Raw genomic sequence first — 27,235 nt, 5'->3', positions numbered from 1 at the left:
GCATTTCTAGACAAGGCTTTTAGGTGTGATTGTGCTACCTCAGATGGTGAATTTTATAGGTGCATGAGGATTCAGGAAGAATACTCAGACATTCCCATCTTCTGTCTGTAACTTGGCTTCTCCCATCATTTTTGTTATCACAGGCAATCCATCAAAGCAGGAAGGATCAAATAGTTGGGGTGTCTTTTGACTGGTAGTACATACTGGTTCTACGGAAAATACCTTAACATGGTACTTAAGTCCATAAGCTAGAAACTACTTGAAGGTACACAAAAACAACAACAGCCCATCTCCAAAATAACTTATTAGATATAAGCAGATATTCCAAAATCTGAAAAACTCCAAAATCCAAAACATTTATGATCCCAAGCATTTCAGATAAAGGAGGATCAACCTGTATAAAGTAGTTACCATATGCCCTCCTTTTCCCGGACACATCCTTTTTCTAAGAAGTAAAATTTCTGTACAGATGGATTTTTCAGATGTTTGGGGATTTTAAAAATGGTCACTTCTGCTTCACTCCCTGCCTGCTGACACAGCTTTCTCACCACCATCTCGCCAAAGGAGGAAGGTGAGTGGTCAAGGGAGGTGACTGAGGCAGGCTCTGGCCAGGTGGAAGCAATGGAACAGAGTGGCTTGGTGAATGAGTGAGCTGGCTATCAGAAGAAGCAAGGAAGCGGGGGAAAGGAGGCAAAATTATTATTCAAATACAATTAAGATTAAGAACATTGGCAATGATCACAGCGTATACAATGGGGTATGTTAAATGAGAGTCATCATAGCAATTGGTGAATTTAAGTAATCAGTTTGTAAATCATCTTTTTTGATTTTCACAGGATAGTAATTGTAGATTAACCCTCCACCTCGATGTATTATTTCAAATGTTCTCATTCTCCCTCAAAGTTTTCCTCATCTAAAGAACAGGGACTATGTGGCATTCCAGATGCTGTTGGGCTGCAACTCCCATCAGTGACTAGCCAGTACAGCCAATGATAAGGCAAGCTAGTAGTTGTTGTCTACCAACACCTGGAGGCCGTATGATTGCCATCGCTCATTTAAGGGAAGTTCTGTACTTTGCCTGAGTCTGCAGTGATAAACAGACTGACTTGGCAGTAAGCCCTACTGAACTTAATCGTGTTGTCTTCTGAGTTTATGCACATAAGATGATGTGGCTAAAGATGCCTTTTCAGCTTCAGGCAGGAGGCCAAGACTTCACTGTTCTCTCAAATGCCCACAAAGATCAGAAATGGAACCTACAACTACCTACTAGGAAACATTGGCCAGGTACTTTGAGAAGAAAGTTGCTTGCATTTGCTCAGAACATGACACCACATTTATAACAGAACCTAAGGAAGTGTCCAGTGCACCATCTGATCAGATGTTCTGGGATCAGTTTCAGTTATTTTAGCCTGATGATGTGGATAAGACACTTGAATCAGTTCATCCAACCACACATAAGCTTGATGCTTCGCTCCGTGGGCTACTAATATCCAGCAGAGCAGTTCTGGGTTCAGGGGTAGTAAATGTTCCAGGTTGTTAGAGGGAAGTGCTTACTGCTTTAAGGCTGCAAGAGGACCTCCCTTGACCCAGAAGAACTTACCACCTTGTTGCTAATATTCCTACTTGGAGTTACCCTTGTACCAAGTTCAAAAGCTTCAGTTGGTTCAAAATGCAGCAGCCAGATTGGTCACCGGAACATCTAGGTTTGACCATATAACACCAATACTGAAATCTCTTCACTGGCTGCCAATTACCTTCCTGGTGCAATACAAGGTGTTGGTTATTACCTTTAAAGCCCAACATGGCTTCGGCCCGAGTTACTTGCGGGAGCGCTTCTCCCTACATAATCCGCCCCGCACTCTCAGAACATCTGGGAAGTTCTTACTAGAATATTATAATACTAGGCTAACTTCACATAATGCATTCACTGCTGCGGCCCCAAGATTATGGAATGACCTACTGGAAGAGCTCCGTCTCATTACTACCTTAGAGGCCTTTAAGAAGGCACTCAAAATGGATCTCTTCCGGTGGGCTTATCCACTGAATTCCATATATAAAGGTAATGACGACTGCTCTTCCTTGACTCTGATTGTTGGCTAATAGACAAATTGTAATTTTTAGAGAACTAATAGGTATTCTTGGTAAATTCAGTGTGAGTGAGTGGCTACAGTATAGGCATTTCACCACTGTGCCACTAGGGCTCCTAACTACAGGTAGATGCTACAGCATTCAAGATGCTGGTGATGATATTTAAAGCCCTACCTTGGGACCTCAAAACTTACGGGAGTGTCTTTGCCTATATGTGCCTGCCTGAGGTCTGTTCAGGTGGTCCTCGCCTGTGTCCCACCATAAAGGTCGATATACTCTGTAAGCATGTGGAAGAAGGCCTTCACAGATGTGGCACCACAATTGTGAGACACCTCCCTCTAGTGCCATGGAAGGATATGCCAATTTATTAAAGTGCACACTGGTTTGTCTCAAAATGCTAATTTAGATGTTTTGAAATGGTTTTTATCTTGTTAATTGTATTTACTATGTTTTTAATCTATTGTCATTGTTTGAAATTGTTTGCTGAGATGGTATTTGTATACCACCCTGAGATCTTTTGCTATAGAGTGGGAAAGAAATAATGTAATAAAGAAATGAATACAGTCCTTAGTGCTTAAAACCAGGATTGGCCTGTGGAACTGTTTTGTATGTGTGTTTTAAATCCACTTTTAAAAGTTGTTCTTGTTGGTTTTCAAGTGATATTTTTACCAGTTGTATTTCACCTCAGCATCCTAACTGGTTGATTAGAGGTAAATAAATAAGTTAAGTGGATAAGTGCAAGTTGGTTTCATGTTGCATTTCCCCCAAAGACTGAGGGTCCTACGGCCAAGAAAACCCTATGATAAGTTCACCTTGAGGTCGCCATAAAAATGACTTAGAGGCAGACAACAACAGCAGCAGCAGCATATCCAGAGTGACCAGCCTTTTCCTTTCCTCATTTTCCAAGATCTGTCCTTCATTTCTACCTTCCATCCAGGAACTATTCCAAAGAGTGCGCCATTTTGAGCATGGCTAAGAAACAAGAACTTATGTGAAGTCGAAGGCTTTAATGGCCAGGATCCATAGTTTCTTTGTGGGGGGGGGGGGTTTTGGGATATGAAGCCGTGTTCTAGAAGAAGCTGGTGAAATGTCAGGAATAAACTCTTCTAGTATATAAACTCATCGCCTGAAAACCCCACAAAAAACGAAAAGAATTTATATTCATATGAGTGTTTTCAGCTTATTTATTTGGTCATGTCCTCTATTTCCCCCCTCAGGTTTCTTCCTCCATTCTTTCCTTTTGTTTAAAATATTCTTTTTTAACAGGCTAGTTTTTATATGGGGTGTGTGCTTTAGGTATGTTTTTACCTTTTGTATGTTTTTGTGTTAATTTTATACTGTTTTAACAAGATGGTTTTGTTTTTTAAAAAAACATATTGCAAAGTCTTTTAAGAATGCTTTTTTCTTGTGGGTCTCCTCCTTGTAGAAAGGTGGCATAGAAATGAAATGAAATAAAATAAATATTACCCCCTTAAATGTCCTACATTTTGTGCTGCCTTGTCCTCTTTTGCACCCTGAAAGGGGCTAGTAGGTCACTTCTCAATGTAGGACATGTCCTGGAAAAGGGGGAGAGCTGGCCACCCTTTTTAATTCTGGTCTGGACTATATGAGGAGTAGAATCAAGATTCAGATTGACCAGAATTGATCAGAAAGATGGGCCAAAGCTAACAAAATGAACTTCAACACAGCGAAATGTAAGGTACTGCACTTAGGGCGGAAAAATGAAAAGCACAGATATAGGATGGGGGACACCTGGCTGAACGAGACTATGTGTGAAAGGGATCTGGGAGTCCAAGAAGACCATAAACTGAACATGAGTGAACAGTGCGATGCGGCAGCTAAAAAGGCCAATGCAATTTTAGGCTGGATCAATAAAAGTATAGTGTCTAGATCAAGAGAAGTAATAGTGCCACTCTATTCTGCTTTCGTCAAGATCCACCTGGAATAGTGTCCAGTTCTGGGCACTACAATTCAAAAAGGACACTGAGAAACTGGAGCGTGTCCAAAGGAGGGCAACTAAAATGGTGAAGGGTCTGGAAACCATGCCCTATGAGGAACGACTCAGGGAGCTGGGGATGTTTAGCCTGGAGATTAAGAGGTGATATGATATCCCTGTTTAAATACTTGAAGGGATGTCATATTGAGGAAGGAACATGCTTGTTTTCTGCTGCTCCAGAGAACAGGACCCAGAGCAATGGATGCAAGCTCCAGGAAAAGAGATTCCACCTCAATGTTAGGAGGAACTTGTTGATGGTCTATCATGTGGCACATACTGCCTCAGAGTGTGGTGGACGTGTTTAAACAGAGGCTGGGTGTCTATTTGTTGTGGGTGCTTTGATACTCTGTATGGCAGAATAAGGTTGGGCCTTTTCCAACTCTTCTATATGATCCTGAGGTGAAAACAGCTGCTATGACGATGGACTCCCTCCCTCCCCCTCCCCTTTAAGAAGGAAGGAGGCAACCATCGATCGATGACTCGGCGCTCTACTAGGCGGGAGATGACGACACGAGGAGGCCGCCCCCATTCGACACCTCGGCCTTCGCCTTCGCCGCCCTGGCCCCGCCCATTTTCCCTCCTCCTCGGGCGCTGATTGGACGAGGAGCTCATCTCAGCGCGGAGCCTCGCGCGCTTCGCCATCTTAGCCCGGGAGCAGAGCGCGGGAAGAGAACAGAGGAGGCGGAGAGAGTTCGCCATGAGCGGTGCAGACTCCACGACCAGCAATGCTGCTGCTGCTGCTGCTGCTTCGGAGGAGGAGAGCGGCCCGGGCCCCAGGCTGCAGCCTTTGCTGGAGACCCTGGAGGACCCTGCTGCCTCCCCGGAGGCCCTGACCGACGCCTTCCTCGCCCTCACCAAGTGAGTCTGCAAGGATGCATCCACACTGGGGAAATAACCCGGTTTGGCCCCGCTTTAACTCTTTGTCTGACTCTTTGCTGTGGAATTCTGGGCCCACAACAAACTCCAACTCCCAGAATTCCATAGCAAAGAGCCAAAGAGTAGACTTAAAAGCGGTGCCAAGCCGGGTTATTTCCCCAGTGTGGATGCAGCCGAAGTTAAAAGGGTTTGTATTGTCATTATGGGGGAGAAGGTGCCTCTGGGCATGGATGGAGGTGCTTCTACACTGTAGAAATAATGCGGCTTGGTACCACTTGAAGTGCTCCAGGCCCATCTTGAATGGGGCCCTGGGGTTTGTGGCGTCACAAGGTCTAGTGCTGCTGCCTCTGCGAACTACAAATCCCAGGGTTCCGTAGGATGGAGCCATGACACTTCAGCTGCATTTATGTCTCTGAGGAAGTAAAGTTGAGTCTATGAAAACTTCTTTGCTTCAGTCAGTCACTCTCTGAACGCTTGGCCTATGGGTGCAGTTTTATAACAGCACACTAAAATGGTGTTGCTTATATAAAATGGCAAAACCAAGGTTTGCTTTTTGGAGTGTATAGATTATTAAAATGCTTTCAAGCCCTGGATCGTGGATAAGGAATCCATGGTAAGGAGAGCTAACTATGTTGAATTTCCACCTGCTGAAGGCACAGAACTTTCCCAGGAGGGAAGGGAAGTGTTTTGGGAGCCCTGAACATGTTCAGTCAAGTCTGCTGGTCATGAAGCAGGTTCAGGCTTTGTTAAGGCCCCACCACAGTGAGAAACAACCCAGGACAGGGCTTTGCGGACACAAAGTGGGAGCCGGAGAATGTGCATTCAGTTTGTAAACATGCCGTGCCACTGCAGGTTTGGCTCTGTTTCCTTGGATCTTAAAATTTGACAGGATCAATACAGAATAAGCACATGGAGAAATATTCAGAGGATTGGAGGAAGGTGCCTGAGTATCTGTCCCAGGAATAGGGAGAAAACTTTCTGGGAGATGTTACGGTGAATTGAAGATAGAGGATAAAAGCAGTATAAGCATGAAAAAGAAAGGGTTAAAAGGTTAAGATCAGACTGGTGGAAATATAAAGGTCCACATATGCTCCCTCTGCATAATTAATATGGAAGGGGAGCAGGCACATAGAGATATATCCAAAATGGGATATTGCATTAAAGATATTATCATGGTTAAGATGAACATCGCAACAACGGAGATGACACAGATTTGCAATGACGATGTCTCCAAGATTGTAGCGAGGGAAGTAGTAAATGATTATTGTACAGTGCACCCTCACCATATGTGGGCACACTATGCACGGCTTATGTGGCAATGAAACCTATGTGCTGCCTCACGTTGCAAACATGCGCCCCAGTGTTTCCAATGGGGCACAAGCATATGTGGATTTCCCCTTACGCAGGGGAATCAGGAACGGATGCCCCACATAAGTGGAGGCCCCACTGTAAGATTGTCTTCAGTTGCATGTAATAGAATGGGGGGATTGAGTGGGTAATGGATGAGATAATAGTGTATATTGTTGTATGTTGAAAATAATTTGATAAAAGGATTATATATATATATATATATATATATATATATATATATATAAATTCACAGGAGGTATTATTGCCACATCTTGAGAAGGCACAAGTCACTCAAAAAGACATTAATGCTTGGAAAGGTGGAGGGCAGTAGAAAGAGAGGTAGACCACATGCCAATGGATGGACTCAAGCAGGGAGGTCACAGGCCTAAATGACTCTACAAGACCTGAGCAGAGCAGTGGAGGATATGGGGTCTTTGAGATGTCTCATCCGCAGGGTCGCCATGAGTCTGGATCAACTTGAGGGCAATTAACAACAAACAAATAGTAAACTTAACCTTCAGCATTAAGGCCACTGTAAATGAAGATACTGCTTTACATCCAGATCATTCCCTGCCCCTTTTATTTTACCTAGAACAACTGGTTGTAACCATTTTATTTTTTGTTCTGTGACCAAAATATTTTTGTTTTCAGTGTTCTGTGTACTTTATGATTTCTTGATCATGGCTTTATCATTGCATTCCCATCTAGGAAATTCTTAACATTCACAGTAGGTACACATAATGCTTCTGTTTTTTTTAAAAAATTTAGTCCATGTTGAACCCCCATAATTCCATGCCTCACAGCAGAATTGAGAATTTATACCACTGTATGTTATTGATGCAGTGGCTTAGCGGTTAAGATGCCAGTTCTGACAATCAGTTCAAGGTCCGAGTGCTGTATGATGGGATGAGCTTCTGTCACTAGTCCCAGCTTCTGCCAGCCTAGCAGTTCAAAAGCATGCAAATGCAAGTAGATAAATAGGTGCCACTCCAGTGGGAAGATAACAGAGGCCTGTTCCAGACTGCCAAAATAAAGCTGCTTTGGGTCTCTGGAGGTATGCTATTTAAATGATGCATGGGTCCTAAGAGTCTGGAGGTCGCGCCAAAGCCACACTCCATTCCTAAGCACTGGAGTGCAGCTTTGGTGCAGCTTCCGGATTCTTAGGATGCACGCATCATTCAAACAGCATGCCTCCAAAGAGACCCGAAGCAGCTTTATTTTGGCAGTCTGTAACAGTCCAGAGTTTGGTGCAGTCATGCTGGCCATATGACTACCTGAGTAATCCTCGGACAACGCTGGCTCTTCAGCTTAGTAATGGAGATGAGCACCTCCTTCTACAGTTGGTTATGACTAGACATCCATTTCAAGGGACTACCTTTACTGTTATATTATTGATGGTATCACAAGCAGTTCATACAAACACGAAGTAAAATCCAATGTTTCAGAGATCAATTTCTGTCAGTCCAATGCGTGTTATCCTTTCTCATCTCTTTACCGTTCCAGCCCATGCCACTCCACTGTGCTCTGAAGGAGTGGGAATTTTACCTGTTAGCTCCCACTGTTTTGCTAGAGGAAAGATACTCCAGCGCTTCATTTACTCATCTAAACTATATTGGCATGCATTCTACATTTCTCTCCATTTACAGAATCGAATTCACAGTGGAGCTTTCGTGATTCTCCCTGCACAACATGACAGTTTGCTCCAAGGATTCATGGGACCAGAAACTGTACTTTTTGTAAATAGCAAGAAGACAATATCTGCAAGCTTGGAATACCATATTTCCATAATGATTTATTTCTTCCATGGCTGCTGTGCCCACAGCCATTTCTTCCTGGCACCATTATCTGTGCCAGCACAGCTAGTGTTGCTCACCAATAGGTTTCTGGCCTGAGTATTGTATGTTCAGGGAGTATTGTTTTTGGAAGAAAGGAATCTGTGCTTTATATCAGCATCCTTTGTATTTTTTTGTATTTAGGGTTAGTACAGTCAGCCTTTCATATCCATGGATTCTTTATCCATGGTTTCAGCCATCCACAGCTTGAAAATATCGCCGCTGTCACCCATATAAATTCCAATATCCATGGGGAGTCCCAGAACCAGGCCCCAGCTGATACCATTCCTGAGTCACATAGAAGTCACTGGATCCCAGTCTTGTTGTGAGTTGGCTGTCTGTACTGATTGGGTCTTACCTGCCTCTTACATTCCAGAGAGTGCATTTTTCTGAGCATGGGTTTAGTAGCATATTTCATATACAGCCACGGATGCGTCTAGGTTTGGTTACAATATGCATGGATAGATTTTCATTTCACCCACTAGAAAAGAAATTGCATACTCTGTATTTCTATAAAGTATTAAAGATCTATCTGAGATAGACTCAGACTAAGATACTTGATTCCAAAATAACTTCACAGATCATCTGAGATGATCTGTAGTAAGTGTAATACTGTGCATTAAAATCAGTGCTGGCACATTCTTCGTTTACATTAGCAAAATATCTGCAATCTTGACAAGACACCGTTTATTTACAGGGAGGGCGTGCTTATATTCATTGTAGAAAATAACTGCCTGCATGTTGCCCATGTTCTGTCGGACCTAGGTCAGTAGAGAGGCTAATGCCTGCTTCCATTGTTAGGTTTGTCTTGCAGATGTAGGCCTTTATCCCACTGAAGACTTTGATGCAGCCATTTAGCTTTTTGGGCAAAAATCAATTTTTTCAAGAATTCTTCCCACTGAATAATATGTTGTGCGACCATCCAAAAGTGCAAGTTGTGGGACTAAAGTATGCATCCCAGACTCCTCCCTACACACTTACAAATAAATAACTGTAGAATAGGGTTTAAGCCAAGATTATATTTGATTCATTTGGCATTGCATTCATATCGTACACACGTTGCAAGTAGTATCTTTATTCTCCCGTTATGTTTCATTGTATGACAGCATATTGTTCTTGAAATGGTTCATACAGAACAGTTGTCTTTGGCAAATACACTCATCCCTCCATATTTGTGGCTTTGATATTTGCAGATTTGATTATTCACGGATTTGATTAATATATTCTCTAGGAATCTCTAGGTCCTCTAGTGCAGGTCCTCTAGGTCCTTCAGTTGCACTGAAAGACCTAGAGATTCCTAGGGAGAATACTTTACTAGGCATTTGTAGCTCCTCCAGTGCAGTTCTATGGTCAGTGATTGTCAGGCATTGACCACAGAGATGCACTAGAGGACCTTGAGATTCCTAGAGAGATGTCCTCAGGTAAAAACATGGCATTTTTGTTATTTGCGTTTTTTCATATTCACACGGGTCTTGTGCCCCGAACCCTAGCGAATATGGAGGGACAAGTGTATTTCATTTTTAAAGATTTTGCTCTAGTGTACTTTGATGCATATGTTAGAATGTCTAACAGAAAACTTTTTTTTCTATCAAGTCGCCTGACTGGTGAGGAAGGAAAAGAATTTGCTGCTCAAGTTGGAAAATATTTCCCTCAGCTTTGCAAGATCTTTAAGGTACGTATAGTACATTTAAGTTCTTTGGTCCTGTTTTCCTTTGGCCCCGTACAGACTGCCAAAATAAAGCTGCTTCGGGTCACTTTGATGGTATGCTGTTTATATGATGCATGCATCCTAAAAGTCCGGAAGCTGCACCAAAGCTGTGCTCTAGTCCTTAGGACTGGATCAAGGCTTTGGCGTGGCTTCCGGACTCTTAGGACGCATGCATAATTTAAACAGTATACCTCCAAAGTGTCCTGAAGCAGCTTTATTTTGGCCTGTCTGTATGGGGCCATAGACATCTTAGTGCTTTTGATTATGTAACAGCTGCTGAGCCTCTATCCATCTTCTTTGCTATCACATTTCTCCCTCACTTCCAATACCTGTACTTTTCAGTAGTTGCTTCCTTTCCAGTTATGCATACCCTTTTTTTTTTTGTAATACACTGGGGATGTAACATGTTTTATTTTTATACTGTATATAGATATGAAATTATTATCAACAAAGACCCTCACCTAGTGAAGTGGAAAGCTATGTCATAGTGTGATGTTGTCAAACAACTTGAGACATAACAGAATATATTACTGAAACTTGGAGATGGGGGATTATGAGTGTGATGCAGCTTTTGATTAATACTATAGTGCTGACTCTAAACAAAGAATACTAAGATATATTGTGCATGTCCAAGTTTTTGCACAGGCACATTTGTAAAAAGCTAAACATAATGTTTATATTATTTTGTGTTAAAAGAATTAATACTGATCTCCAGTCTCTCTTGCCCTCCCCATTTTTTCACTAGGAGAACTATTGGAGACTTACTGTGATGATGAGAGAATTTGAATTGAGGATTAAAACAGTAGTTGAATGTAGCATGTAATGTAACCTTTTAAACAAGCCAATACAAGAATAGATGCGTGCTTTAACAGTCTAAGCATAAGACAATCAGTTTCAAATTTAAATTTACAAATTGATGTAATTTACTAATACAGTCTTGTTAAATGACACATAATAAAATTACACATAATTGTCATGTTTTTTCACTTTTCTAGACACACATTCCTACTGAAAACTCAGAACTGAGCAGCGCAGCCCTACAGGCTTTAGGATTCTGTGTGTTTAACTCCAAGATTGCTTCGCTACTGTGTGGTAAACAGTTCTTCATCTATTTGCAAAATTGCTAATCTTTCAAGCCTGGATTTTACAGGAAGACTAACCAGTAATCTTGCTTCACCCTACCTAATTGCTATAATATATGTGGTACTTTAGTTATCACAGCTCATATCAGACTATTTTATGTCAGATTTTGTGTGGTTTTCCAGAGTTGCTAAAGTAAGTGTTGCTGTGTTTTGTGAGATTCATGCATGGAAAACAATTGCAATTTATTCCTTGTCACAGTGCTGTTCAATACCCTGAATCCAAATATGCCACTGTTTCAAGTTGTTAGCTGTTGAAGGGTAGTTATATCTGCCAATAAGATCAGTTTAGGAGTCTAAACTGATCTAAGAAAGCAGCTGTACAGGTATACTTCAGTAAAGGAAGTAGATATATTCTTCAGCCTTACTTTAACAGAAATGGGAGTACCAGGGGCAGAAATAACATGTAAAGAATAGGGCTGAGTTCTTAACATCACAATAAAAAACAACTCTACATGCAGACTTTTTAGTTAAAACTAACAATATGCATGTAAACAAACATTTTGAACTAGCTTCTTCAAAAATCTATCTGGTGATGAGTCCCCCCACCCCACCCATTCACTTGTTCTCACTTCTCTTGTGATCTCCATCTTAGTGGCCAAACTTATAGATCTATCTACTTGTCTATATATACACGTATATATTGACATGCTTGTCCTAGCTGGTGAAGTAGGCTAGGCTGCTTTTCTCTGTTTTGCATTTCAAACATGCAAGGGATTCTGGAGCCAGCTGCTGTTTATTTTCTCTGCTGTAGGCAGACACATACAGCTACAGTAGGGTAGGCTGGGGTACAATCCTGCTCTTTCCTAGCTCAAGCTTTATTACATTGTTTACTACACTTATGCTACTGCAGCCAAGGTCCAACTCTCCTTTACCATCCTCCCAGTGCCAATGCTATTTAAAAAAAAAAAGAATTCCAGCTTGACAGAAGACAAGGAGGAAAAGGGGGAGGGCTTAGGTATATGTAAAACAGCCTTTGTAAACAGGAGCTTCTTTGTCAGAGATTACTGAGATATGCCTGAACAGAGAGGAGGTATAGCATGGTCTTGATCAGAGTATTTTTTCTTAGTTTCTTATTTCTTTTTTTGGTTCCAGAAACTGAAATACAAGAGTTGCTTTCAGTAGTAAACAGTGTTGCTGTAAAGGCAGTGGACAAAAACACTCGCACTAGAGCACTTTGGGTGATCTCGAAACAGTGCTTTCCTGCTGACATTATTGGGAAGCTGGTGAGTGCCTTCCATTTGTCAGCTGTAAAGAAAATTTGTTAAAATGTCTCATGAATTTACAGGTATCTCCTTTCTTTTCTCAGGTACCCAGTATTATTACTGTACTAGAAACAGTGCTTAACAAAGGAGACTTGCATTCTATGGTGGTTGAATATGAAGCTCTAAATGTTATCATACGGTATGTGTCGCATATTGAAATGATGAGCAGTGTAGAGGACTGTGGGGGAGGGAAAGATAATTTTTGTAGATGAATCTGGTAATAGGCATGCATGTTGTTGTTGTTGTTGTTGTTATGGCTGTCCTGCTCTTTTCCCAGTTTGGGACTCAGAAGTGGCTTACAACAAGTTTTAAAAAAAAAACTCATATTGTTAAAAATCTACAAGATACCAAAATTAAAATGAGATTAAATTTAAACCAGATTAAAACATATCACTAAAATGTACACACATACACCAACACAGCTGTTAGGAAGATCCAACACATCATTTGGTGGGGCGAGCCTTAGAAACAGTTGCATTATTATTTTTTCTATTTAGACTCATAGAGCAAGCTCCATCTCCCATGGAGGAAGAGGCTGTGAGGTGGGCCAAGCTGATAATCCCTTTGGTTGTCCACTCAGCTCATAAAGTACAGTTAAGAGGTGCTACTGCCTTGGAAATGGGAGTGCCACTTTTACTTCAGAAGCAACCAGAGGTGGCAGCAATCACTGAAGAACTAATGACTACAGTAAGGAAGGCAAATGTGTTTTGTTTTTCAGATCCTGCAGGAAAAAAATATTAACTTGAAAAAAAATTGAAGAAAAAAGATTACTATCCATACAGTTAAATTTTCTACAAAGATAAAGCTTCAGCTAAAAGATTTTATAAACTTTTGCTGTCAAAACCTAATTAGCTTTCCCAGAAACCTCTCTTGTTCACTACAGAAGAGACAAAAGCTATTATACTGATTATACTTAGGTATAAATTACGGGATGTTAACATGTCATATGTGTGTTTGAATCCAACAGGATGCTGATCCATGTGATCCTGCAGTAGCCTTTGTTTCTTCTGTTGTAAACAACAAAGGTTTCTGGGAAAGCTCTAATTAGGTTTTGATGGCAATAGCCTCTTTTCTGTTGGCTACCCAACCAGAAGTTTATTGGAGAGCTTATGTTTTGGAATACAGCTCCCAGAATCCCCTATTCACCTTTGTCACTAGCCTTGCTGGTGAACAGATTCTGGGAAATTTAATTTCTTTTCCAATAACTGCCCCAGTTGTATTATGCCTGTAAATATAGGTTGTTTTTAACTTTATTGGCTAATAGCTGTTGATTTCCATCTTTTCCCTAACAACCCCTTTCCTGCTTTTGTTTTCTCATTATTACTATGATATTTTATCCATCAGTCCACTGCTATCTGAACTTCTCTCTCTCTCTCTCTCTCTCTCTCTCTCTCTCTCTCGGAAAAGAAAAATTACTTGTGTGTATGTGCGCAATTGTTGTCATCAAAGCTATCATCTTCATAAATTTTATGTGCTATATTTTTGCAGAAAATAATTCCAGAACTCCAGAAGCTTTTCTCATCAAAAAATGAGACATATGTTTTGAAACTATGGCCTCTGTTTGTAAAGCTGCTTGGCAAAGTAAGTTGGATACTAATTTCTTTGTTTTAACTAATGCAGGCATTGAATTGGTGTGTATGTCAACTCTGGCTTTTTACTTGCAGGCGTTGCATCGTAGTGGAAGCTTTATCAATTCATTACTGCAGTTGGAAGAACTTGGATTTCGTAGTGGGTCACCAGTGGTAAAGAAAATTGCATTCATTGCATGGAAGAGTCTGATTGATAATTTTGCTCTAAACCCAGGTAGACTAAAACTCCAAATATTTGGCTTTTATTTTACTATTCAAGTTGAAACACAAAGAAAAGGCTGTTGTATTCTCATGTGATCTGTTTCTGCTTTTGGGAAGCAGGTTGTACTGCTCTCAGTGGGATTCAGTCCCAGGTGCTTGGTATTTTGTAGCATTCTGTGTGCATGAGTAAGAGCAATGCAGATTTTTCAGTAGTGCACTCAAGTCAGATCTGCACGAGTGTAACTTTGGGCAGTGTTGCAGATGATGCATAAATATTGCCACACTTGCCATATGTCCTCACTTGCCACATAAATGCATATAAAGTTTACCAGTAAGAGTGGTTATTTACACTGCTTGCCACATTAACTTACTTGTGCAGTTTGCCTGTCAAGCATATTCAGTTGTCACTGAGACTGCATCCACACTGCAGAAATAATCCAGTTTGACACCACTTTATCATGGATTAGTGCTATGGAATTCTGGGAATTATAGTTTTATGAGATATTGAGTCTTCTCTGTCAGAGAGCTCTGGTGCCACAATAAACTACAAATTCCAGGATTACATAGCATTGAGCCATGGCAATTAAAGTGGTGTCTGGATTATTTCCTATCTGCTAAATTTTGCCATCCTAGTAAGGCCATTTACCTATTTTGAAGGATTGCTGTTCAGTGTTACTCCATTTATTGTAGGTGTTAATAAATTTGCTCTTGTCTCATCATACAAAACTACTAGGTATGTTATACTGAGGTAATGGGAGTTGTGTAGTGGTACAAGTCCTAGTATATATTTATATATCATTGTGAGTAAATGTAATGTGCAATTCCCAGTCCTTTGCATGTATCTTCTGCTGCAAAATGATCCAGTCTGAAATACTTCTGAAATATTATGATAATACCAATCCACCTGGTATGCATTTGGGGGGGGGGGGGGGGAGGGGCCAAATTCACTGCCAAACTATACAAGTGGTGGCTGATGCCTTGCTCCACCACCATCCCCAGCCAAATGAGATCTAGAACAGGATGTGGTAGGGGCCACTGCTCGCAACCGTCTCCAGCCTAGGCCCAGTGGAGAATCCCTCACCAAAACAAAAAACAGTCCTCTCCCTTCCTTCCTTCCTTCCTTCCTTCCTTCCTTCCTTCCTTCCTTCTACCACTGGATCCAGGATCCCAGTCAATCCTTTTCCTACCCAGATCTTGTGTGGACGGGAATCGCTGCCACTGCTGCTTGTAGCTTTGGGAAGTAGGGTGACAGGAGAGGAGCAGCAGCAGCCACTGCGACCACTACTTGTGCAAAACTTGGTAGCAGAGTTAGCTGTGCCATATACCTCCTCTTGCTCCTCTCTCTAGAGGTAAGGGAGCCCCAAAAATGTGGGGCATGTGGCTGGGGCTTGCTGCTGCCCTACACCATTTTATAAACCTGTATCTAAAATCTGAAAAACTCCAAAATCAAAAGCATCTCTGGTCCCAAGCATTTTGGTTAAGGGAAATTCATCTTGTATACAACATCTTGAAATATGTCATGTGTCTGTAATTTAAGTCCAAAACACACTGCAAAAATAATCCAGTTTGAGGCCACTCTATCTGCCCTGGCTCAGTGCTACAAAAATCTGGGAAATGTAGTTTTGTGTAACATTTAGCCTTCTCTGTCAGAGAGTTCTGATGCCACAATAAACTATAATTTCCAGGAATCCCTAGCATTGAGCCAGAGAAGTTAAAGCGGTCTCAAACAGGATTATTTCTGCAATGTGTTAGCTAATCTATTTTAAACAATTTAAGTTGTTGGTGAGTTAACATACTCTTCCTTGGTTGAGTTTGTAGACCTGTATACCTAAAGCAAACCAGCGGCCCCATCTAACTAGGCCATCATTACTTCTTCCTACTATAAGGAGATGGTAGCAACATTCTAAATATCTAGTGTGTTGTAGGAATACATATGGAAACATCTGTATTCACAGAACACCCTCACTGTAATCCAACAAAGGCCACTTTTTAGTACTACTGTTGAGCTAATGGAAAATGGTTCTGAGTAATTTTTTAAAAATTTTCTTACTGCGTTGTTACTGTTTAACCTGAGATTTCAAGCAATATAATGTAGTATTTGGAAATTCTTACTGTGTGTCCTGACAGCTAGAATTATAGGTCCCATTTGTACATTCTTAGATACATCAGCCCATTTGAAGTCAACAAAGTATTTCTCAGAGGGCTTGTGTCCTGAATAGACATACACACACTAGTTGCATCTGTAAATATGCATCCCACTTCTGTAGATTAAAACAAATTACAGAAATGTTTGGTCTGAGATGCTGTTATTCTGGACTATAATGTTGATATCCTGGATTGAATTCTATTGAATATTAGAATTGCTGAAGAGTGTGCTTACCAGTTAATGCCTGTTATTTCCAGACAGTTGTTTAAAGTTGGGGCTTGCTTTGTTGGGTACACCAAGAATGCACTCCCCTGCATTCCCCCAGGCATTATCAAAACAGAGAAATAATTGAAAAGCAGGTTATATATATACTACGCAAGGGAGTCTCTGAATCAGTACTAGCCCCTGAGATTTTGGCTGCTAGTCCTTGGCAAGTTTCCAGGAAAGAAACAATTGTATCCAGTGAGCACAAGTTTAGTGCTGGTCCTTGGCACACTGGAAAATAGTAATTGCCAGTCCCCTACCTCCGTTAAGCCAAAAAACACTTACCGGTAGTTATATGGTGCTTGTTGGAGGTACTTTGTTCCACAGCAGATAGCAGCACCTTATTTCCCATATTTTTTCTGAACAGAAGGAAAAGAAGACAGTTAGGGGAGGGCTTTTCACTCTTTGTTGGCCCTGGATGATTGATTTCCAGTCATATTCCCCAGAGGATTTATTTATTTGTTTTAGTTTATGTCCCACTTTTTTCATAACATGGGATCAAGGTGGAGGATAGGACCATCAAAATCTGTTCAAGGTGGAGGATAGAGCCATCAAAATAATACACATTTAGTGAGGGAACTCAAAGTGGCCACAATAGAAATACCTAGGTTTGGTATTTGTGAGGTGATAGGGTGGCTGAATGAGTTCAGACACATCACTGTGGGGTCACTAATCAAAACAAATATAAGCAAATGTACAGTCAGCACTGTGTATTAGTTAGCCAAGTCCATCTTCTATGTCTAAAATATGCAAGGTCATTTAAGCCAAAAATCTTGAATTGATTTTGGCTTTGCAGTAAATTTTAACAGTGTTTTCAACCCTTGTATCCAAAGAGATTTTATGCAGTGCAAAAAGGCTAAAGTTACTCATGCAACCTTTGAGCTCCATCCACGTGAGAACTGAAGCACTGGCACTGACGAAACTAGAAGTCTGGTGGTATTTACTGATGAGGCTCGGACCTCAGCTCCCAGCCCATTTTGAACAGGTAACTTCATCTTATACATTACTGTAATATTAAGCATATATTAAAACGTTGTTGTTGTTGTTGTTGTTGTTGTTGTGTGCCTTCCAGCTGTTTCCAATTTACGATGACCCTAAAGCTATCACAGGGTTTTCTGGGTAAGATTTGTTCAGAGGAGGTTTGCCATTGGCATACTCAGGCTGAGAGAGTGTGGCTTGCTGAAGGTCACCCATGGTCAAGCAGGGATTTGAACCCTGGTCTCCAGAGTCCAATGCTCAAACCACTACACTACTCTGCTTCTTGTATTAAAATAGGCTTTCTGAATGCATCTCACTTAGATTTTATTCATTGACACCTTTTCACACAAGAGAACAAATTATACAGCATTTCTTTATGTTCACACATTGGCCTGTATTTAAGATGGTCATGACTGCCATCAAATTTGAAAGCCTAATAGAAGTGTAACACATGAATTCATACTTGGAGTCTGATGCAGTCCTGCACCTGCTGTTGTGCAGCTTTCATGAACTTATTTATATACAATAGTTGACATACTGGATGTAGTTTGGCATACTTTACAGGTATGTCTCTGTTAATAAAATAGATGTGTTCTTGGATATTACTTCAAGAGAAAAATTGGTACCAGAGGCAAAAGTAATATGGAAAGAATAGGGATAAGTTTCTACACACATACAAAAAGAGTAGTTTCATGTATTTTGGCAGACTTTTTTATTCCCAACTAACAATGTGCAGATGTGAAATGAAACAGCCAGGGTAGGTGAGCTTTGCAAATATAAAGAAAAACATTTCAGAATTTTTCCAAAATGAATCTAGAGATGGGGTAGTTAGTTAGACAGCTTTATCTGCTTTCCCCTTTTCCTGCTGTCTGCACTTGTTTAACAACGAATTCTGGAGGCAACTGCTGGTAACCGTATCTGCTGTAGGCAGGCACACACAGGTACAGTAGGATCTGTTAGTGCAGAATCCCATTCTTTCCCACTTCAAGCCTTATTCCACTGCAGACATCTGCTGCAGCCTAACACGAAAAATGTGTGTTTCTCCAGCCCTCCTTCACCATACTCCCAAATCTGATGGCAATTAATCTTCTAGATAGACAGAAGATGAGAAAGAAAAGTCAGGGCTGGGCAGTCTGATAATAGGCTCTCCCAATATCCGGGCAACACAGCGGAGGGCTGTGGTCTCTCTTTCAGGTAAAGAAAGGGTTAATGATATGATGGTTAGGTTAGACTACTTTTATTGAGGGTCAGCATGACAAAGGAGTGACAGATCACAAGAGAGGATTGTCTAATGAGGAAGCTTGGAAGAAGTGTGAAAGCTTTGAGATGCTTCCAACATGAGAGGTATTAAAAACAGTGGCTCAAACATGGGAGACTTTGGGAATTGAGGAAGTGTTGCCCGTTTCATTGTCCCTAGGGAAGCTTGGTCATCCCTAAGGAAGTTTGGTTGTAGGTTGAACAAAGAGGTCCAGATTCCCAACTTTCCATGAACATCCAAAAACCCAGAACCTCATCTGTGTTATGAGTAGAGTAGAGACATTCAGCTAGTCGTGTTAGCTGAAATAATGTGCCTTACTGTACAAGATATTTTCAAAGTCTCTTCAAAGTTTCTTGTACCTTGTGGCACTTTTGTTATTATAATCTCTTGTCATGGAAGCACCTGGAAGCTTGCTCACTTCTCAAACTGGTCATCCTCATTGGACATTTGTCTCATAATTTGGGTTATTTCCTTCTGAATCTGATCCCCAATAAAACTAACCTAAACCATCATATAATTAACTCTTTGTTTACCTGGAGAAGAGAACATACCCCATACCCCTCAGCTGTGTTGGGAGAGACCATTATCACACAATCATTAAAGACTTTGTAAAAAGGATATTCTTTTTCAGAGGCTTTATTAACTAAGGTTTACCTGTATCCTGTTAGATATAGGATACCTGGTAGTGGAAAGTGGAACATATTGTAGTGAAGCATATTGCTGGATCAGGTAATTGTGGCCAAATGTTTGAAATCTCATGGCAGCACTCATGCATTAATACTCATTTTCTTTTTTAGGTGTGTGTACCATTAATTCAGAGCACTTTAAGCATTGATTCCTCTTTCCTACAAGGAAATTCATCAAGGTTGTCTATTAATCAGAGTTTACTAACACCAGGTTCTGCACAGAAATCAGGTATGACCTCTTTCCCACTGATACACAATAGTTGTGTTGTTTTTGAGTATAAGAGACAAGACACTGAAATGATTGGTTACAATACAATGACAATAAAATGCAAAAGTCCGTTATATGCTCTTCCAAGCTCCTTTTTCAAGGGTGAAAAATTCAGAAAATTTACATCTATGTTTATGTCTTGTTTTTATGCAGTATATAGCAGTTCTTTGTGGAATAACTGGGGTAAAAAAAATAGAAAGAAAAAAGAACACTGTATTGAGTGTGTTGTTTTCTAAAATAATTATTTCACCCAGATCATAGTTATGTTAATTATCAATTTTAGTATATAGAATTCCTTGTCTGCTGTTCCTACATATTCCTGCAAGTTGATATAGTTCTGTCTAATTAAGATGGACAGGCTAAGAGTAAAAACTTATCTGAATTACAATATTGTCTAGATTTTGTTTTAAAAAAGATGAACCTTCCTTTTAATCTTCCCTTGCCCTCTTTGCTTTCTGTACTTCTCATACATCTAAAACTTTTGTTTGTTTCTTCTTTCTGTTGTAGGAAACGCTGCTTGTCCAAGGTTGAAGCTGAATTCTAGCATTGGAGGCGTTATGGCTATTCCATCTATTCAGCTTCTAGGAATTGAAATGCTGCTTCATTTCTTCATGGGGCCAGAAGTGTTGAATTTTGCCAAGGATAACAGTATTGTACTTAGTTTAGGTAATCTCATATATTTTTGAGAAGGCCCCATCAAGTTCACATACCAGAGCATTGGTTTGCATTTTATATTTCTTTTAAACTGCTGGCTACTCTCTTGTTTCAGAATTATGTTTATTTTTTTTCTCTCTTCAACCATCTAGAACCTCTTCAGTACTCAGTAATTAGCAGTCCTTCCTTCTTCTGTAAACATGCAAGTACATTCATAAATGCAGTTCAGGATGGCTTCATTGCAGTTGGGAAAGATGCTTCTGGTAAGATTTCTTTTTTACCCCTGCCCCCCATCTTCATGCTGCCCAACCTGTGAAGAAGGTTCTTCAAATAATTAAGTGGTTGAAATATATAATCTAGCACTATCATTGCTTTGTTACATGACATTCAACATCTGAGTATTTCAGCTGATTAAGCTTTATCTGTTGTCATGCAGATATTATTCTGAGCACTATATGGAGGAAAATGATTGATTTTGTAAGAGCTGCAATTGAATCAGGTAACAAATTATATTTCTGTTGTTGTACATAGAGGGCTATGTGAAAATGAAATGCTGAATGTGTAAAATTCCTCATTGAGGCAAATGCCTCATAGGCCTTGGAATCTTAGTTCTAATGCTTCAGCAGTAACAGAGAAACTAATTTAAGCTGAATAATGTATAAACTGGACGGTATTGAATACAGTGGTACCCCGGGATACGAATGCGCCGCCTTACGAAATTTCCGGGTTACGAAAAAAATCAATTAAAAAAAAACTGTTCCGGGTTACGAAGGTTATTTCGGGTTTCGAAAGAAATTTTGGTGCTTTTCGGCGCTTTTTCGCACCAAATCGCGGCTTTTCCCCATTAGCGCCTATGGGTTTTCGGCTTGCGAAAGCCTTTCGGGTTACGAAAGCGGCGGCGGAACGAATTAAATTCGTAACCCGGGGTACCACTGTATATTCTTTGGTTAGGTTTGTGAGTATATTTAAATCTGGACCCGTAAACTTAGCTTTCCTAGCCCTGTCCTACCACTTCTCTCATTTACTGAGGGTCTCCAGTCCCTTTCCTTTTCTTATAGAACAAGAACTCTGCCATAGCTAATTTAATGCTTCAGTTGTATTTTATTGTGGTGCTGTATTTATATACAGTTGTGAGCCACCTTTTAGAGATCTTTGGCCCGTTACAAACGGGCCTATAGACTGGGTCCGTATTAGGGTTAGAAAGGGGCGTCACTTCCGGACGCCCCTAACCCTAATACAGACCGAGTCTGTACAAAATGGCAGCACCCCTTCCACACGGGGGCTGCCATGTTTACGTAGCGGACGCACTGCGTCCACACATCGCACAGCATATATGATGCGAGTGCGCCATTGGCGCCTCGCGGCATCATATCTGCGCTGCAAGGAGAAGCGCCATTTTGGCACTTCTTATTTGCAGCACGGAGGAGTCGCGCGGTTTGGCTGCTGCGACTCCTCTGCGCTGCAACCGACAGTGGCGTGAGACCGCCCTTTATGGGCAGTCTGTAACGTGCCTTTTTGACCAAAAAACAGTGTGGAACAAAAGTATGGCAAAACAAATTGGCACAAAAATTATGTGAAATTACCTGGAAAAGTTACTTTTCTGGACCACAGCTTTGTTTGCACATCTTCAGTATAGTTTGTTTAGCAAACTGTGTACACATAGAGTTAGTAGACATGAATGCTTGTCCTGAAAACAAGAACACTGTTTTAAGGACTGGCAGCTCTAATTTTAAATTAAATGGTGCTGACTGTGTTTCAGAGTTAAGCAAAGAATGTTGAAAAACTTCATTTTGCATCACTTATTTGCAGGCAGCAAAAAAGAGCGGCAGAGTTCAGAGATACTTACAATGTTGCTGCAGGCCTTAAAAAATACTGTCTTGTCAAATGAACTGCCTGTATTAATGTCACTGGTAAGTATTACTACAGTTTGTGTGTGCATGCTTTTAAAGAGGCAGTGTATCTAGATAACTTGAATCCAGAATTGGTCAGCTATTGCTCAGAGGCTGGTAAAGTGCTAGCTTAAACAGTGATAAGGATTTAACTGCGGGTTCAAACTACATGTAGTTCTCAAAAATGAAGTTTGTCAAAGCAAATGCTAGCCTTTAGGAATTGTTCCTTCACTCATACTGCAGAACACTCCTTCTGAACAAGCCTTGCTTTTCATCCTGATAGCTCATAATTTCTAAAATCAGACAAGCACCACATTAGTAGTTATAATATAATATTAATGCCTGATAATTGTTTCATCATTAATTTCAGATGCATAAAAGGTGTTTTGTTTTTACTCCATTAGTCTCTGATAGAAATCACAATTAAAGAATTACCTCCAAAAGTATTAGGATCACCAGCCTATCAGGTTGCCAATATGGATCTTCTAAATGTAAGTGTGTGTGTGTGTGTGTGGTCAGTCCATTTTTCTATCTGTTGGCATGTTTAAACTTGGTATTCCTCATCATTTATAATGTAGAAAAGACTGTATTACCCTTGTTTGTTTCATGGATGTCATGTAGACCTGAACCAAAAATATCTCTGAAAGTGTATGTGTGTTGCTATTTTGGATTCAGTGGAGTTACCAGCTAAGTCTTAAATTCTAAGATCAGTATAGCAGGGGGCTATAAATAAAGCTTTTTTTTTTCTTTTCTAGCTAGTGGTGGTGGTAATCTGGGCCTGGATTTTTTAATCAGCATAAATCCATAAATACTTATGACATAACAAGGCTGATGTATGTGGAAACTAAGTTCAGTGATGATTTTTCTCTCTTCCCTGCCAGGGAACCCCAGCATTGTTTTTAATTCAGCTCTCTTTCCGGGAAGATCTGTTGAAATGCTGTGTTCAAGAAGAAAGGTAGGCATTCCTGAACAAAGGTTTGGGTTTTTGTTTTGTTGTTCCCCTTTGTTTGTGACCAGATAGCCTTATACCTGAATTTAGTGTGGTTATTTACTGAGAATTTTTTGTCTAATGGATGTATTGCATAATGGCAATAGCCCTATGCAGGTTTGCCTACTTGTAGGATGAAAGTGGAAATGGAGACAAATCTGAATTCCCAATCCTATAACCAAATAACATCAGACATAGTTCTGGTGGCCAGTACTGATCTTCATGCTCAACACTCTGGAATACAGATAGATATCCTGGAACTTAGCATGAAGGTCCATATAGTAGACAAAATGCCAGCGTAGGGCTAATCTTTTACTGTTTTAAAAGCATAACTGATGTAGCCCCACCCCTAAAAGTCCAAGCTGTGCCAGTTACTGAATATCTGTTCTTTTTTTATTAGGTTTTTCTTGAATTATGAATCTCTTGTAGGATTTGTTTTGTCTGGCCCTACATCCCCTCTGGCTTTTAGTGAATCAGTATTCACAATTGTTAATCAAAGTGCACAATATCTGGAAAACAAGGAACATCTCTGGCGAATATGGAGCACTGTAGTTAACCCATTAACTGAATGGATTAACCAGGTACATTCAACTTGCTTTTATATCCCTAAATGCCTGTTAACAAAGAAGCACCAAGTGATATCATTAGTATACATTTCACTGGAGAGAAATATGTCAGTTAGGAACTTCTCATTACTTTCTGAAGCATTGCTAGTACCTCAGTACAAGCAAATTAGCTCCACTTGCCTACTTACTATGTGTATATTCTGATTGTAGAATATTTTAAATTAACATAGCTTCATACTTGCCAGTGAAGTAACTAGTGTTGGAATTATATTTTTAAAAGAAAATCCGAGTATTTCATTGTGTTTTAAGCAAGTATAGACCATAAATTCCTAGTTGTAAAAGGTTGCGCGTGTGAATAATTTCTCAAAAAAACCAAACTGGGATTGTGAGTACTTTATGCACTACAAATTCACAGCTTTTTTTCCAACATTGGTTTCTTCTTTAGACAAATGAAGTCAATCAAGGTGATGCTTTGGAACATAACTTCAGTGCAATTTACAGTGCTTTGTTGCTGCCTATAAAACACATCTTCCCATATTCTGAATTTCCACAGGTAGGAAACCAATATATCTGAGTGTTATGTATCAATAGTCACTATTTAGAAAAGAAAACCCATCAGACTTTTTGTTTTTGTTACAGCCTACACTGAAAACATTGCTACGTTCCTGGTCAGAGCTCTATAGAGCCTTTGCCCGTTGTGCACTCTTGGTGGCAACAGCAGAAGACAATTTATGCTGTGAAGAACTCTGTGCCAAAATAATATCTGGGATAGAAGATGAAACCCAAATTGTAAGTATATATATACATTAATAGAAAATGTGGCCCAGTCCAGTAGACAAAATCTCACCATTTGTCTCATTCTGTCTTTATTTGACAATTTTTCCCCTTTAGAATCAGTCCATGTTGGATGGTCTCTCTCACATTACATCAGTTATGGTTGACTGCATCAATTTTGCACCTTATGGTACCAAGTATCAGCCATCAAATAGATGTAAGTGTAACAAGTTATGACAAGCAGCAGACTTCTTGCTGTGTGAAACAGCTTTTTTTAAAAGATACTGCATTCTCCATGCTCTCTGTTTTGGGGTCCACCTCTCACTTAGTATTCACATACACCCTGTTCCCACTGTATACACCTTTGCATGTTTCACTGCCCTTAATATGATCAGACATTGACCATGCCTGCTGCTAACCAGAATTCCCTTGGAATCTAGGATTTGTATAATTGAAGAGTGGGAGGGAAAGGAGTGCAGGATTTTGCAGTCTGGCATGGATCTCTAAATTATATTAAGTATTGAAAGTGCACTTTTCCAAGAATTAAATTAGAGTTGGCCCTTCATATCCACAGATACTTTATCTACGGATTCAAGCATCCATGGTTTGAAAATATTCCCTAAAATATATAAATTCCAATAATCAAACCCATTTTATACAAGAGGCCCCATTTTACTATGCCATTGTATATAATGGGACTTGAGCATCCACAGATTTTGTTATCTATGGGGGATCATGGAATCAAACCCCAGTGGATGCAAAGGGCCAATTGTACACTCTCATAGTAGAAAGATTTGAAGAATAAATCATCATCATCATCATCATCATCATCATCATTCTCCTTCATTGATATTTGTGATTAAATAGCAAGGGCCTGAAACAGATGGGCTAAATAGAGCAGCTTCCAGCTGCTTTGAGGGCTTGGCGTTTAGATGAATCATGCCCCTGATGCAGCCGGAAGCTGCTCCAAGGCTGCCAGCAAAAGGAGTGGCAAAAAGCAGCTCATTTGGAAGCAGGCCATCTAGTTGCCTCGGTCCCAGAGTGATCGGAGCCAGAGTGGCCTCTGGTTTGCCCCAAGCATAATCTATTATAAATCTGAATAACATCATATTTTAATATGGAACTGCCTTGGTCTTAAATCAGTATTAACAATATAAACTTGTTGTTCAGCCCCACAGACACCTACAGATTGGTCCAAAAAGAAGAAAGATGATCCCCTTGGCAAGCTATCATCCTTAGTGAAACTTCTGATGATGCTGGTAACCACTCTGCACATGCTTGCATCCAAAGAATCTGGTCTTGAAAAACTGGCTCCTGTTGGTGCTTCTGTTATTGGAACTCTTCAGAATATCATTGGCCACATCTCTTTGCCTTCGGTCATCAGACCTCTATTCAGAATTGTTACGAAACCACTAGCAGTATTTTACGAAAAAACAAAGTAAGTGCATAAGGATCATCACATTGCATTATATTGCTAGCACAGTTGCAGTCTGCTTTTAGCCTACTGTGGCTAAGTTGTCATGTGCAAGAAGGTGAAGTATTGCATCAAAACAATTAGGTCATACTTTATTAGTGCTTTATTCAAAGAGCACTTTATCACCTTGATGTGGATGTTGTACAACTGCAGCATTTTACTGTTGTTGTTATTTACAAAAAGTAGCAAGAAAGTACAGGAGGTTAGAATCTGATTTTAACTCTTTTCTCAGTTTAACATCCTTGTAGTGCAGTATTTGCTAATCTGGCAGGATATGTATTGTGCCTGAATAGTTAATCTTATGCCCTGGACTATGAAAGCTAACATTACATTTTAAACAACATATTAAATTGAAATATTATATTGGTATTCTATCCAGTCCAGTCCTTTAACTGGACTAGTCTGTATTTTTTTCTTGCACATCTAGTGTTTTCAGCTTCCTGGACTGAATCTGTTTTGGAAACGACTGCGATAAAGCCAAATGATTATTTGGCTTATTTTCCACCCCAGGTTGTTTTTTAAGTAAAAATTTCAGACAATGCAAAACAGTAAGTTTAACAAAGGAAAAACAAAACAGTAAAACATGGATGTGATTTTTGTTATGAAAATCATACACCTATTGATGAATAAACAGTGAATCCTTTGCATACTTTTTCCTTTGTACTTTTAATATAGTTTCTATTGAAAGCAGAATTGAAACTAGTCATACAAAAATGAGCATTAAATCACAGGACACACTATCTTCAGCACTATTCATGGAATACAATTAATGAAGGATAGAAGGTTGGTACATAACATAATTTAAAGAAGACCTTTATTGAAGGAGAGTGTAATGGCTTGAATGTTGAACTAGGACTCTGGAAACCAAGGTCTTATTCCCAACTCAGCCATAAACCCATAAAACACAATAGTATACTTACGATTCTATGGTCCTTCGTTTGCTTTGCCTTTTTTATTTTGTGGGAAATCACAGTGAGAATCTTATCAACTTCATCTTGGACAAGTCACACTCTCTCAGCCTCATGGGAAGGCAGTGGCAAATTACCTCTGAAATGTTGCCAGGAAAACCCTGTGAAAGGTTCACCTTAGGGTCGCCATAAGTCAGAAATGACTTGAAGGCACACAACAACAACAACAACCATTGAAGGATTGGTCACCATAGAGTGCTAGGTATACTGGGAGATGAACTGTATCATTATTAAAATGATTAACAAATGGCTGCCACATTATTATTATTATTATTGTG

The 27,235-nt window shown here is 40.0% G+C and overlaps 1 protein-coding gene across 2 annotated transcripts in view; it reads left to right on the top strand.

Annotated features, from left to right (window-relative positions):
* The first annotated feature begins 4,767 nt into the window (after window positions 1-4,767).
* Window positions 4,768-27,235, top strand: part of RIF1 (replication timing regulatory factor 1) — a 37,705-nt gene continuing 15,237 nt past the window's right edge. For both annotated transcript variants that reach the window (XM_042478443.1, XM_042478435.1), the window contains exons 1-21: window positions 4,768-4,942; window positions 9,736-9,814; window positions 10,846-10,942; window positions 12,085-12,215; window positions 12,299-12,393; window positions 12,752-12,941; window positions 13,743-13,835; window positions 13,919-14,057; window positions 17,288-17,439; window positions 19,488-19,605; window positions 20,152-20,310; window positions 20,451-20,561; window positions 20,735-20,797; window positions 22,108-22,208; window positions 22,592-22,678; window positions 23,069-23,142; window positions 23,576-23,756; window positions 24,187-24,294; window positions 24,381-24,530; window positions 24,633-24,732; window positions 25,686-25,953. In XM_042478443.1, coding sequence (XP_042334377.1) covers window positions 4,782-4,942; window positions 9,736-9,814; window positions 10,846-10,942; window positions 12,085-12,215; window positions 12,299-12,393; window positions 12,752-12,941; window positions 13,743-13,835; window positions 13,919-14,057; window positions 17,288-17,439; window positions 19,488-19,605; window positions 20,152-20,310; window positions 20,451-20,561; window positions 20,735-20,797; window positions 22,108-22,208; window positions 22,592-22,678; window positions 23,069-23,142; window positions 23,576-23,756; window positions 24,187-24,294; window positions 24,381-24,530; window positions 24,633-24,732; window positions 25,686-25,953 — 2,657 coding nt within the window. In that variant the 5' untranslated portion in view covers window positions 4,768-4,781. The remainder of the gene's footprint in view (window positions 4,943-9,735; window positions 9,815-10,845; window positions 10,943-12,084; window positions 12,216-12,298; window positions 12,394-12,751; window positions 12,942-13,742; window positions 13,836-13,918; window positions 14,058-17,287; window positions 17,440-19,487; window positions 19,606-20,151; window positions 20,311-20,450; window positions 20,562-20,734; window positions 20,798-22,107; window positions 22,209-22,591; window positions 22,679-23,068; window positions 23,143-23,575; window positions 23,757-24,186; window positions 24,295-24,380; window positions 24,531-24,632; window positions 24,733-25,685; window positions 25,954-27,235) is intronic.

The sequence above is a fragment of the Sceloporus undulatus genome, chromosome 1 (genome assembly GCF_019175285.1).
Source record: "Sceloporus undulatus isolate JIND9_A2432 ecotype Alabama chromosome 1, SceUnd_v1.1, whole genome shotgun sequence".
Taxonomy (NCBI): Eukaryota; Metazoa; Chordata; class Lepidosauria; order Squamata; family Phrynosomatidae; genus Sceloporus; species Sceloporus undulatus.
This window is presented reverse-complemented; position numbering and strand designations above follow the sequence as displayed.